This window comes from Lagopus leucura, unplaced genomic scaffold, assembly GCF_019238085.1.
Source record: "Lagopus leucura isolate 7727_CA_CO unplaced genomic scaffold, USGS_WTPT01 Super-Scaffold_100001, whole genome shotgun sequence".
In the NCBI taxonomy this organism is placed as follows: Eukaryota; Metazoa; Chordata; class Aves; order Galliformes; family Phasianidae; genus Lagopus; species Lagopus leucura.
In genome coordinates, this window is record NW_024962262.1 from 14,292,227 (window position 1) to 14,307,247 (window position 15,021).

Below are 15,021 nucleotides of genomic sequence, written 5' to 3' on the forward strand. Positions count from 1 at the left end.
GATTAATATTTTATATTTGCAGAGGAATTGAATTTCTTGTAATCTTAAAACCTATTTTCAAGTCCATGAAAATATCCCCAACTCATCATTTTTTGTTCATTCATTTGCATAGAAGCAATGCAGAATAGCATGTCACTTACTACCTTTCAAATAGCACGCTCAGAAACTGAAAGTACTGACTTTTTTTTTCTCCTTTATTCTCCTTTCTTGTGTAGTATAGCAACTTGCTCAGAAAATCTGTGTCTCTCCTGATGAGTTAATGTTCTCTGTCAAAAGATAGTCATCTCTAAAAGAATAAACTTTGTGTTTATTTTGGGGACAAAGCTAAAATGGTAAGAAATAAAAAGAAGCCAAATAAATAAGAGTAGGAGAAAGTACGAAGCAAATCACTAAAGTGAAAGATTATAGAAATTCTCTCCTTTTTTTTTGGTTTCAGTTTATGCAAAAGTTTTTTTCTTTTTATATCAAAAAAGTATTCAGACATAAAAGTAGCCCCCTAGAATCCACTGATTCAATGATAGTTATGATAGTTATTCATTTTTACTACTGTGTGTGATTAGCTGGGTAAAGGTAAGAAATAGGTGTGGGTGGCTCTGAAAAAGCCTCACTGCTTCGAAAAGATCAGTGAACAAGCAGCAGCAATGGAAAACAAAACAAAACAAAAAACACAGCATCAACAATAATGAATTTAAACACTGCTTTGTAGTTTTGAAACTCCCCCCGGCCCCCACCCAAAAAAAAAAAAAAAGCCAAATTAGTTTATAAGGGTTGTCATATGCAGGTATACAACTGTAATCTACAAGTGCTAAGTGGTACCATGTTTATTCCCTCTCTCAGATATTATGCATATTGTTAGGATTCCTCCCTCTGAGCCTTCTCAAGGCTAAAAAATCTCAGCTCTGTGAAGCGAGGCCCCTAAACCAGATGTTCCAGTTTCTTCATTATCTTTGTGGCCTTTTTCTGGATTCACTCCAGTATGTTCATATTTCTTTTGTACTAGGGAGTCCAGCACTGAACTCAACACCCACCTCAGAGATGTGATCTCATCAGGGATGAACAGACAGGAAGATCCACCTCCCGTGACAACACTGGCCCTCATGCATCCTAGCAGGCTGTCATCCTACTTTGCTGCAAGGGTGCTTTGCTGGCTTATGTTCAACTTGTCTTCCAGGAATTATTTGCTTGGCCACCTTCTCTGGGTTGAGGTGAAGTTTACTGACCTGCATTTCCTCAGATCCCTCTCTTTTCCACCTGGGCATTAGTTTTATTTTTCTTCCATCTGCTGCTCTTGCCTGATTTCTGTATGTTGGGCTGGATTGTTCTTAAGCTTTAGAAAGTGATCCTTGAGAATCAAACAGCTCTACTAGACTCTTCAGTTCTGTATCTCAAGGGATCCTGCAAAGCAGATCTCTAAGATTCCTATAAACAGGCTGAAGCCTGCTTTCTTTAAGTCCATGGTTGTGACCCTGCTAATTGCACTGACATCTCCATGCAACCATCTCCACTGCAACCTTTGTACCCCTTGATACAAGAAAGACAGGGAGCTGTTGGAGAGGGTCCAGAGGAGGTCCGCAAAGATGATCAGGGGACTGGACACCTCCCCCATGAAGACAGGCTGAGGGAGCTGGGCTTGTTCAGCCTGGAGAAAAGAAGGCTGCGGGATGACCTCATTGCAGCCTTTCAGTACCTAAAGGGAGCCTATGAACAGGAGGGGAATCAACTCTTTGGAAGGGTAGATAGCAGGACAAGGGGAAATGGTTTTAAGTTGAAGCAGGGAAGATTTAGGTTGGATGTCAGGGGGAGGTTGTTCACTGTGAGAGTGGTGAGGTGCTGGACCAGGCTGCCCAGAGAAGTTGTGGCTGCCCCGTCCCTGGAGGTGTTCAAGGCCAGATTGGATGGGGCCCTGGGCAGCCTGGTGTAAGATAAATGTGGAGGTTGGTGGCTCTGGCTGTGGTGGGGGTTGGAGCTTGATGATCCTTGGTGTCCCTTCCAATCCAAGCCATTCTGTGATTCTATGATTCTATGACAAAATTTTCTCCATTTGTAAGCATCAGGTCCAGCAGAGCATCTCCCCTTTTCAACTTCTTGATCACCTCTGCAAGGACAGCATCATCAATACACCTCAGTAACATCACTCATCATTGTAATGGTAGCAGAATTTGGCCTTTAAAGACTCTGGGCCACTCTGTAGCCTATCTAAACATCTCTAGCAAATCTAGATGGAAAACATTTATCTGAATGTCTTCCTCGTATCACCAGCTATGCTAGTATTATCATTTTCTGAATAGAGACTCAAGAAGAATATAGATTAAGCAGAGACAACCAGCTAATCAACACAAGGAAAACAGATCTTTTGCTGGGAGTGAAAGAGGTCATTTCCTCCTGAAGCAAAGAGGGGAGAAATGAAAGCTGCTGGATCTCTGATGATGGTTTTCTAACCTAAGCTCCTCACAGCACAGCACAGCTATGTGCTATGCTATGCATAGGGTGATACTGGTAGGGGCAAATTGTTGGTATTTTAATGTAAACCTAAACACCAATGTATTCCAGCTTTTTTTTCTTTTTTGCTATGAATGTGTAGCAATATTGTCCATATATGTATGCCATTTAAGTTAGTTGCATATTTCTCCTGTAAATGACTTTCCTAAACAGTCTGCATTACAGTACTCCATTGCAGTCAGGATCAATGTTGACAAGAGTCTCTGGCAGGAATTAAGAAGAATCAAGAAACCAGATCAAAGTTTGCAAAATTGATACCAAGCATTTTGCTTCTATTCTTTACTACTGAGAATTTCCAAAGTACCTGCAAGTGTAGCAGCTGACCAGTGACATTAGAATGGCAAGGACTGAAGTTTCATGCTGAAGATTAAAGTTTCTGAGGTCATGCAGAGAAGGGAGTATAATTGCAAGTTATCAAGAAAATCATAAGGCGTATCATATAAAATTGGTAGAGCCAGTAGCTGAGCCTTCCTGAATTGTCATGTGCATACAAATGAATAAAGAATAAATCTTTCCAGCCACAGCAGCAGGATTAGAAGTTGGAAGAGTTCATTGCTCCTAAATGCATTGGTATGTTTCTTCAATTACCGTAATACACCATAAAAGCAAAAAAAGGCTCGAGCTAATTCCTTTAAGTAACATATTCTGAAACATTAAACAATAAAGAATGTAATGTTCTCTCTAGATAACATAATAATTGTCTGTGTGACACCTTTGGTTGACTAGGTACCACAGGGAAGTACATTATGCAAAATCCTAAGCTGGAACTAATCATGGCCTTCAGGAATTGTAAGAGTACAATTATTCCTTGAAGAAGTGGTGGAGAAGACGGCATGTATGGCAAAAGGCTTTGTGAATAGCGTTAAAATAATTTATGTACAAGTGGGTCTCCTCTTTAAAAAACTGCTAAGAAAAGTATATATATCTGTGAATTGTAAAACAGTTACATTAATATTGCCAGACCTCTCAAGGATTCTTCCTCCTGACCACAGTGCTGCAGAGTTAGGTGTAAGAGCCCTTTGTTTCTGATAGCATTTGTGTTGTTTACCAGTTGATTTTGTAATTGTCTTTTTCAACAGATTTGACACAGGCAGGCATTTTTTTAATGGTCTAAAACACTCATTTATAGTCCTGATGGTTTTTATAACATCAGACCTTTAAAATAGCCCTGCTTTATTATTTAGTATTCTTTTTATAACAATAAAGATATGCACGGCTCTCTCCAGGCATAAGAATACCCTACATGTAATATGTAGCAATAATTTTCAGGCACTACTTCAAGACCTTAATATAGCAAGTTCTGGATATCAGCTCAATTATGTTTTCAATTTCTACTTCCTTTTACTGAAGTAGTATTACAGAGGTCATTTGGAAAGTAATGCCTCTTATTTATTCCCATGGAAACTACAGCAGATGCAAAGAACACAGTAACACTGTTTGATAGAGCAAATTCTCAGCTGCAAAATACTATTTTTCAACATAGTCACCATCATTATCCAATTCACATGGATAAGATGATCACAATTCTAATCATTTCATGATGTGACAGCTGTGCATCTAGAACGTGGCTTGTCCTTCACACTGCTGTCACCACTGCTGAAACACACTGCCTCACTGTGCTCACATCCTCTTTTTGGTCTCTGTAAAAATTCAGCAAGCGTCAGTGAATATAAATAGGCATCAGTCTTTTCTGCAGGGAGAAATTCAGTGACATGCTGTTGCTTCATCTTTGCTTCTCACAAGAACAGAGTAGAGGGGTGATTCTTCCCCTCTTTTACTCTTGTGAGACCTCATCTGGAGTACTGCATCCAGTTCTGGGGCCCCCAACACAAGAAAGATGTGGAGTTGTTGGAGCAGGTCCAGTGCAGGGCCACGAAGATGATCAGAGAACTAGAGCACCTCTCCTACAAGGACAGGCTGAGAGCTGGGCTTTTCAGCCTGGAAAAGAGAAGGCTCTGAGGGGGGGGGGGGACACCTTTTAGCAGCCTTCAAGTAGCTGAAGGAGGCCTACAGGAAAGCTGTGGAGGGATTTTTTATAAGAGCAAGTAGTGACAGGACCAGGGAAAATGCTTTTAAAGTGGAAGAAGGTAGATCTAGACTAGATATTAAGAAGAAATTCTTTACTATAAGGGTGACACTGGAACAGGGTGCCCAGAGAGGTTGTGGATGCCCCCTCCTTGGAGTTGTGCAAGACCAGGCTGGATGGGGCTTTGAGAAACCTGGTCTAGAGGGAGGTGTCCCTGCCTACAGCAGCGGGTTGGAACTACATGGTCTTAAAGGTGTCTTTCAACCCAAACCATTCTGTGATTCTATGATTCATATGCACTTTCATGTCAGACTCCATTTTGTCAGACTGCCTATCTGCTGCCATCTGTCACGTGGCAGCAAAATGTAATGGAATATGGGTGGGAAGGTTCAGCCTCTATTGCTATACCACCAACATCTGCCTCTGACATTGTGGGCCAACATAATAAAATAGAAGGCATTCCTTTCGGAGCAGCTCTGATAGATAAGAGATAGATGGACTTGCTCTAGTACTGGAGGATACTTCAGGGAAAGCAAGGGACAATTTCCTATCAGAGAGTGGAAGATATGTTTTGATAGGTGCTGTCCATTTCAGCTTTTAGCAGTAAAATGGGAAGCGTGTGCAGCATTTTACATCACCTAAATAGATTACCCAAAACAGACACACACACATGTCAAAGCAAATGACATTCTTTTTGCTGGGCATGACAAATTCCAGTGCTAGATCCAAACAAGAATAAACCTTGGCCCAATGTAACATTTTGCCCTCTTTCTGGGGCTCTCTCTCCAGGGAACAGTGGAATTTCACTTTTCAGCATCCTGAGCTGTAACAATTAGTGCTATAAACCTTGCAGAACACACTGTCCTCGCAACAGAACAATCTTGCTCCTCACAGAACGTGTTATGTGAAGTGCATAAAACTGCATCCCAAAACCAATGTGATACTACAGCATTCATTCATATTAATATTTTATGGTTTTGGTCTACAGTGAGCTCAAGTATTTTGCTTGCCATAAACGTGTTTCAGCTCAAGTATTTTAGAAGTAGGGCTGAATATTACTATGTTTTTTAGTTTTAAGGTTTTCCATTTGTGACTAATGGTACAAGAAGCTGGAGCACTCAGCCAGCAGAAACCTTGGTAAAGTAAAAAATGTATAGTTAAAAATCCAATTTCCAATTCGCCACCACAGTATAAAAGCACTATATGCAATGCTGATTATAGATATGTTTCTGTGGGTATTTGCCATTCCTTTGTCACATCCCTAAAATATAGAACGATATTCCCAGTGATCAATTACACCTAGGTGCTGTGTAGTGCATTTGGCTGCGTGCTGTTTATACTTAACCAAAACATCCAGGTGAAAATCTATGTTTGTGAACCCCCAAGCACTGTATTCAGCTGTAGGAGTAAGTATTTCAGCTGACAGCAAAAGCAAAAGCAAAAGCAATACCACTTGCTGACTTGGGAAAAAAAAAATAGGTGAGCTGGGCTGTAGTAAATCTAGCCTGTGCTGTCTATCATTCTCAGTAGTCCCCTGCAAATGGAAGCTTTTCTTCCAACTTTAGGTTTCTACTCTCTCTGGATTAAATGAAGATCTTAACTCTAAAAGTGCCTATAGTTGTGAGGAAAAAAAAAAAAAGACCTTAAAATAGAAAAGCTTTAAATCTGGAAACCAACAATGAAGTAATGAAGAGTAAATAGTTGTTTGAAGGGAAAGAATAGTAGGAACCTGACACAGTTATAAATATTTCTTTTGTTTTTCCTTTTTAATACTATTTGTTTTGTAAGTTTTATCTTATCTGACATTCCTCAAAAAGGATGAAGCTGCTGACCAGGATTGTGAGTATTCTTTATAGAGAGAAAGGATCACTGATATCTCTCAATTTTGGTGTAGTTTGTGGTACTGCTTAAACGCAAATAATGGTTCAACACAGAATGTTCCACTGTAGAAATTATTTTGTTGTATTATTGTAATTTCACAACAAGCATAGTTGAGGGAATGAATGTGGTGATTCTTATTGTTTTACATCTCCACTGAAGAAATTTCTCAATTTAAAAGAGATCATTTTCTATCAGAGAGTTTTCTCCTGCAAAGTAGGAAAAAAATGCTAATAGCTGAAGGAGACAGCTTTACAGAAAAAAAAGAAAAAATACAAAATGTTTTTTAGTCATGGTAAATACTAGGAAGCTTATGTAGATTTACTCTCTATTCTTCTCCTCCCTAGAAGGTTCTCATTTTAGTAATCTTTCCTTTCCCTGTTTGCTATCAAGACACTTCTATGCTATTTTTACGCAATTTATGTTAAAAAGTAAAGATGAAAACAAGAAAAGAACGACTCTTTTTGCCCTTCTTTGTTAATTAAGTGCAGTCAGATCATGTGTGCTTGGCTCTGGTGTAAACCATATGCTCTCAAGCCTTCTGTGACTGCCTAAAGACTCTAAAAAGTAAACAGACATTTTCTCTGCCTATTATCAATGGGAGTGCTCTGAAAAGTTGGAGAGAGAAAGCTGATAAAGAAAATTCTGAGAACACTCAGCAGATGGGATCACAGAGACCTGTTCCAAAATGAGATAGAAGTTAGTGAAAGACCTGGCCTGGCCTTGCCATCAAAGGAAACTGCTATAACTACTATCACTCATCAAAGACAGACTGGGAAGTGAGCACTATTCACACTTAATTGGCTGATTTTGCTAATGATATTGTATAAGGATTGTCCTACTGTTAGAAGATTGATCTACCATTTGAAGAAGACTAAAGTATTCTGTTTCTTCTAGAACCCAGAAAGCTCAGTAAGTGGAGGTTGGTCATTCATCTGTAAATGCTGTGTGACCAGTAGACTTGGCCTCTGTATATTTCCCATGGGCAGGATAGGCAAAGTGAGAATCTGAAAGAACCAAAAAACAGCAGATGTGACAGAAAGGAAAAGCTACTCTCACTCTGTACCTACTGCAGTTTGTTACTCTACTGATTATCTACTGATATATCCTGAAAGGACAGCTGACTGAGAGTAAGCCTATAATGGAGAAGGTGCTTCCCAGAGGGAGCGCAGTGTGTGAATGAGCCCACATCAGAGCATGCACAGCCCTAGAGGGATTGCAGCCCATGGAAGATGCAGAAGGGAACGCAGGAAACTTGTGAGAAACACAGAATGGCGGAGAGAAACTGCTATGCACGGACCCTGACCTCTTATCTCACTGAATGCACTAGATGTTACCTGCAATAAAAAGGAGGAGTGTGGAGAGGTGTCCAGCACAAAGGATTAAGCAGAGACTAGAACAGGAGACAAGAGGACTGTGAAAGTTGGAGGAAAAGTGTTTTCTCAAAGCGCTTAAATGTTTTTCTTGGTTTTCCAGTACTCAAATTAGTAATTAAATACTGATGCTAATTAGCAACAAATTAAGTTAAATTCCCCAAGTCAACTCCGTTTTGACTGCAACAATAGCTGATAAGTGTTTCATTTGTCTTTCCTTTGACAAATGAGTTTTCTCCTTTTCCTATTCTCTCCTCTGTCCCTTTAGCAAGGAGGTATCAAGTCACCCTCCTTGCCCAATTCACTGTAGCATATGACCCAATTAGGGGAATCAGACACCTATAAACATAAACAGTGGAATGTAATGGGCAGCCAGTATTTCTTGGGTCTAGAAAAAATGTAGATACTCTGTTAAAATTCATACAGAGGATCTGGGAAGGGTTGAGATTTGGTGGCAGGCTACAGGTTTTAGAATGCTGAATGCATTGGCATTCTGATATTCAGGAAGCATGGACTTTTTAGCATTTATTTATTATCTATAATGCTAAATAAAAGAAGGCCAGAGACTGATACCTTTCCTAAGTCCAGCTATCATGGACTTGCTCATATATAGGCCATGTAAGTTTAGCCTTCTCTAGCCTAGAAGGAGCGTACTGGAGTCAGTAGTTCATACTGGAGTCTGTACTCCAGCTCTGAGCGTCCTGAGAGCCCCAGGTGATATTGCTGTGACGCTAAAACTTTATTTAGAGAGATGTTTCATCTAAATATGTCTGAAATAGCATGAGGGATGTATTGTGACCCATTAAATGTTCAAGTAGCATGAGGATGAAAGGGGAACTGACTCATGTAACTGAGATGCTGAGATTGGTGGGATGGTGTTGGAGGACTGTGGGACGGAGAAATCTAAACCTGGTACCATCATATCTATACGGACTTTCCAGGAGTTGTGCTGGTGTGAACCATCCTCAGAGTCACAGCTAGTTTGCATTGTCCAATACAGAAGAGATAAACTTCCACTGAAACTATGTGAGCAATTTTGGTTCTAGCACTTGGGTTCATTTTATGTCCCTTGCTTTTTGACCAATATACATGTAACCTGTTTAGATTCTGTAGTTATTGCTTGCAGGCAAAACTTTCTCAATTTCAGCAAGAAACAGTTACCGGATCTGAATTTTACACAACAATGAGAGTCAGAAGATTCAGCAGCAGTGTGTGTTAATTATGATCAATTTTGGTAATTAAATTTGTGTTAAGTCGTAAATCTGCATGGATTAAGAAAAATCCAGATGTTAGATCTGGATTTCTACTAACTAGGATGCCTGTAGACACACCTGTTATCCCACAAATCTTTGCAGTCCTCAGACATGACTTTCCGAACACTTGCTCTGCACCTCATGTGGTTACTCCACAGTCCTACACAGGGACTATTCCTGATGCTTATTTTCATTTGCAGTACCCTGTACAAAAAACAAACAAACGAACAAACAAACAAATATATATAAGGAGGGGAACCTGGGAACCTGGGTTAAGAGATCTTCCTCAGGGCCTGCATTTAGCTGTACCTGGCAGCACACATGAAGCAGAATAAGCAAGTCTCCAGCCTCCTGACAACCTGAACACCTTCCTGTATGACTAGGGGGATAATTCAGGTTTTCAGCTGCCTTATACCTAGTTTCCCAGTCACTGTCCAGGCTGAAATATTTGTATTCTCCGGAGAGACTTGAAAAGAATAAATCCACACAACTATTCTGAGGCTATGAAGTCCTTTGCTCTTATAGCAATTCCTGAAGTCATCTGGCAGAAGAGACTCTCTTTCCCAGACCAGTGTGGAACATCTCGAAACAAGAAACCTCCTTAATGTTGGCTGTTGGCAATAATAGAAGTTTCACAGCTAAGACCCAGCAATGTTTTACTGATCAGACATACCTGTCTACAGTACACAGCTTTTAACAACGTGGAGGAAGAAGGACTGTGCCCTCCTCTGGCCTCTCAATTTCCAAAGCAGGACAGGCTGTGTCAGCAACCAAGGTAAATAATGACCCAGGCACATGTAAGGGCAACTAGCATCTACCCCACATCTGTGCCAGATCTGTGACTCACTGTGTGGCATTTTATCTTGCTACTCTGTAAGCATGTGTGACCTATAAAACCTTGACAGCTTGGGCAGACAGAAAACCTGGTCACAGAACCTGTTTTTTTAGTGCAGCTTGAGGACAAAAAGTGACAGCATCTGCATGTATGGAACTGCTGCCAAACACCTTTATTTTATTTTATTTTTATTAGGGTTGGTTCTAGTTTTCACCAGCACTTCAGATTCCACTGTACCTCATCTGATTCATACAACATTTTCTAATGGGATCTGCATTTATGCCTAAAAGGATTGTATATTTGTTCTCATTTCATGGCTTATAATTAGGAAGACTAAAGTAAAATCTTCTGACTAAGCAGAACTGAAAGACAGCACTGGAGTCTTGTACAATCATTGCCTTTGGATTTATCAGTTAGATTTTAGTTTCACTTTTGTCTTCCTACATAAAATCCTGCAAAATTTAAGTCAACAATAAACCTAGGGTTGTTCCCCTGTCTCAGGGGGAATTTGAAGAGCTGGGGTAAAAAAATCTCTGTAAATATGGCTATCAACCAGACTTCCCCTTACTTATGAGGAAACAGTCTATTCAAAGATTGCACAGAATCTTACTTGTCTGTTTTATTTGCACAAATCAGTTTTTCAGTCAGCCAGTGACTCCACTTCTAGGCTTACACAGTGCCGTGGTTTAGATGATGAAATCGATGTTCAGCTGGAGATCATGCAGAAAGTCCACCAAGGGGTGGGACTTATGAGGAATTGAAACTAAAATAAAGGAACTCTGTTTAGATCTTTTCCCTAGCCTTAGCTGCAGTCCTCCTTTCTGACAAGGATGTCTGGAGTCAGAGGATGGACGGAAGGCAGGTCATATGGGACGGCAGGAGGTACAGGACGACGGCCACTTCCAGCACTCCATTTAGGACAAGAGGTAATGGTCTTAAATTGCACCAGGGGAGGTTAAAGTTTAATATTAGGAAAAAAAAATTCTTATCACAAAGAGGTATTGGCACAAGTTGCCCAGGGAGGTGGTGGAATCAGCATCTCTGGAGGTGTTCAAGAAACATATAGATATTACACTGAGGGACATGGATTAGTGGGCATGGAGGTGATGGATTAATGATTAGACTAGATGATCTTAGTAGTCTTTTCCAACCTTAATAATTCTATGATTTCCCCCTCAGGGTTACCTCAGGGATAAAAGCAATCAAACAGAGGAGGCTGGAAATTCCCAGCAGCTGATGAGGTCTGGAGGAGAGCAAAAGAACCAACCATCAACTTACCAACAACAGCAAGAGCGGCAGTAAGTGGAAAGGAACCTAGCTGGTACGGAGGTGTTGTTTGCATTGGGTGCCTGTTCTCTACCTTACTCAAAGTGTACACCTGTAAATGTAGAAATTCTTTATAGAGAGCCTGTGAAAGGGACTGAACACATAAGCAACATGTTCTGCTGCTCTTGGAGAAGCCCACTTATGAGCAATGCTTTCTGATTGGGACCTGAAGTCTTCTAACAGGTTTTATGATATTATGGTTTACCCCTGGGGCTGCTTGAATGCGATGTGTGCTGATAGCATTGGCAATACATGTAACAGCAGCAGCTGGTTCTGTATATCTGATATTACTGTATATGGCATCTGTTTCTTGGAATCTTTGTCTAACTAGAATTTCAAATCCGGTTTTACTTTCCTGTTTTCTCTCCACTAATATTTCATCCTGGAAGTCTCAAAAGACTTCTTTTTGGCTGAGGAGATGGATGTAGGCTCTGTTCCAGCACTGATCTGAATGCAATCCAAGATACAGAACAGCTTCTCTTCTAACAACTTCATGCTGACAAAAGTAAAACCAAAGCTTCATTTCATTTTTACTGGCATCTGTGTTCCGTCCATCTCTTTTGTGCGTGTGTGTATGTGTGACAATCTCTGATACCTAGTATAAGCATTAATTTACAGATATAGTACAGAATAGAAATTGTCAGTACCATGTGTACTTTGTGAACATGTGCTTAGCCGACTAAAAGTAATTATTTACACTTCTTTTTCCCCAAACAGCTTTTTCTAAGCTGTTAGTAACCATGCTTGTAGTGCTATTATTATGCACTGAGTTTGCTTAGCTTGCTTTTTCCCCCAGTCTTTCAAACTGCAGCTGGTGGAAACTGGCTCCACCTTCTAAAAGCTATTTCAGTTTCCTTTCCTGTCTTTCTGGAAGAAGAAGGTGGAGCCAGGCTTTGCAAGAGCTGTCTGCCTGCTTATCATGAGCTTCAATCAGAAGCTTTCCATGGTAACCTGTGGTGGTCTACTAGGTAGTAATGATACATGGACGATTAAGAGCTAAGCTGCTATGAAATTCTTGGGCATTTTAACACATTACTTTCTGCAAAGTAAACCACCTTTCCTGAATTGCAGCCTATATTTATTTTGTGCCACTTCCAAGCATGAAAGTTTCTGTCTTGCCTTTCTTCACGTTGCTGTATATCCACAGTACAGTGAGAGCACCTTAGCTACTAGTCCTATAGTTTCTTTCTTTCCTTCTGTCTTCCTTTTTCTCCCCCCTTCCTTTCTTTCCTTACCTTCCTTACCTTCCTTACCTTCCTTTCATTCCTTTCATTCCTTTCATTCCTTTCATTTCTTCCTTCCTTCCTTCCTGTCCTCCTTTCTGTTTTTCTTTTTCCTGAGGGTGGTGAGTGGAAGTTTTTCCATGGGCATATCTGTTTTTGCCCAAAATTTGGTCTAGTGTACAACCCTGTGGTAAAAGTTAGGTATGTGCTTAATCATTTGGTTAGACTGAGCTCCTTGATAGATCAAATATATTCATACAGATTATGACCAAATGATGGACTCCTCTATAAAACCAGATAAGCTCTTGGGGAAGAATAATTAAAGCCTGTTTCCTGTTTTGTCTTTATATGATGCTTGCAGAGAGAAAACTGCTAAATATTTACTACAAGGATTGCACAAATATTTTTCACTATATGATATGAAAGATTCTCTCTGTGTCTTCATAAGATGAAAGAAAGAATTCATTCTAAAACAGGAATGTACAAATCAAAGTCTGCAGTAGTACGAAGGTATTGAGAAAGTGGAAGGAGAAAAAGGAAGGATCAAAGACAATACAAGAGGGAAACAAACACTTAAAAAAGGGAACAAGACTAGGGTTTCTTATCTACAGTTGGGGAGAAGAGCAACAAATTGAGTGAAGGGACTAGAAAATAAGACCTACAAGGAGAAGCTATGGAGATTATTTAGTCTGGAGAAAAAGAGGCTGAGGGGAGGCCCTATCAATCTTTACAGCTACCTGAAAGGAGGTAGCAAACAGGCTGTTGGTCTCTGTTCTCAAGTAACAAGTGACAGGACACAAGGTAGTGTCCTCGAGTTGAAACAGGGGTGGTTTAGACTGGAAGTCAGGAAGAATTTCTTCATGGAGAGGGTGGTTAGGCACTGGAATAGGCTGCACAGGGTTGTGGTGCAACCCCTATCCCTGGGTGTATTTAAGAGGCATGGATGTGGCAGTAGGGGACATATATGGTTTAGTTAGTGGGATTTGGTAGGTCAAACAGGTAGTTGGGTTTGATCTTGAAGGTCTTTTCCAACCTACAAGATTCTACAATTCTATGAATGAGATGAAGCTGGATGAAATTAGTAGAAGGTATTGGAAATGCTGAAGCTGACGAGGAAAGACCTCTATTCTTGAAACAAAAACTATAACGCTCATTTTTATTCGTTATTGCTAGTTATATTGCAAGATTTCAGATTAAAATGTCATTCTGGTAATGGCAAAACTGACTCATCCTGTTGTCCCTCAGTCCCTTTGAAAATTAGCCGTGAAACTAAATTACTAACACACTCTCAGAGCAGTCCAGGCTTTTAGGCTTTGGGATAGCAAAGAGTTGAACAGAGAAGTTTCAAAGCTTATGTTGTAGGATGTCAGCAGAAGAAAAGATCCTTCTAGCATTAACCTTGAAGGCTTTCTGAAATATGTGTAGTAGAGGAAACATGAGGGGCAGAAGAAAGATAACTCTTTGCCAAGAAGTGGCTCTATTCCAATTGATGTGTTGCTCACTGTGTTTCAGAAACAGCCAGGATCTGGTTTTGTTGCCAAAAGAGGAGTCTGAGCCTCTGTTGAAGCTTGTGAGTGACTAGGTTGGGTGTGTTGTTTTCCATGAGATGGCTTGGGCTGTGCTTCAGAGTGCTTGGAAGTGAGGAAACACCTTAGTAGTGTTTTAGTGTGGGATTAGGTGATGTTTCATGAAAATTGGACTCACGAAATACATGTGGGACGTAGAATGTTATAGCCTCACCAAGTAGCTGAGATGCAAATGACTCATTCAAAAAAAGTGTGAGATGGGCAACTGGTATTAGATGGTAATTCTTCTCTTGCTTTAGAAAAGCCCTTGTATAATAAGCTCTTGTATACGGCTGGAAGGTGATAATAAAGTGCTTCTAATTAAGTTATGAAAAATACTTGTTCGAATGAAAAACTGAAATGAAGCTTTGCACATTGGTTCCTCCAGTTCTGAACAGGATATGGTTTCAGGCTATGGAGAAAAAGACCATGATGACAAGTGCTTGAATCTGCTTATAATAATATGCTTGCATTTAAGTTACTTCACTTTGTCTGCTAAGTACCATGAAATTAACTCGTAGAAAGTGATTTCCCAAATTATCCCTGTTCATATCTATTCAGAAACAAATGTCTGCACTGAAGAAAAGGTGGAGGAAATTGTGGAAATTAGAGGCTGAACAATAGCTAGCATTTGAAAAAAAAATTTTGATGGTCCCTGCCCCCATACAGGAACAGCATCCTGTCCTTGGCATCTTTAAACCTGGAAATGATATTGGTTCTGGTAAAATATATTTATTTAAAAAAATCAAATCCAAAGTAATAGAATGTGGAGATATATTGCCATACAGCTGCTAATAGCCCTTTATCCACCGATGTGAAAGGAGAACTGTTACTAGAATGCTTGACTTGAAAAATTTTATTCTGTGACTGCAGAAGCCAAATCCGTCAGGGCTTTTTTTCCTTCTCTTTCTAATCTTCATTGTGAATTGAAAAAAAAAAAAATCTATAATGTAGTACTTCTCAATCTTTTGCTCACAGTGTGCCTGTCCTTAGCAGTTCTTTTGAAAAAATTTGTTTTCTTTCACAATATGGCATTTCTTCTT

At 40.0% G+C, this 15,021-nt stretch overlaps 1 protein-coding gene across 1 annotated transcript in view; it reads left to right on the forward strand.

Annotated features, from left to right (window-relative positions):
* The first annotated feature begins 10,616 nt into the window (after nt 1-10,616).
* The window catches only part of EPSTI1 (epithelial stromal interaction 1), a 48,609-nt gene continuing 44,204 nt past the window's right edge, over nt 10,617-15,021 (forward strand). The window contains exons 1-2 of the mRNA XM_042868254.1: nt 10,617-10,790; nt 11,044-11,162. Coding sequence (XP_042724188.1) covers nt 10,695-10,790; nt 11,044-11,162 — 215 coding nt within the window. The 5' untranslated portion in view covers nt 10,617-10,694. The remainder of the gene's footprint in view (nt 10,791-11,043; nt 11,163-15,021) is intronic.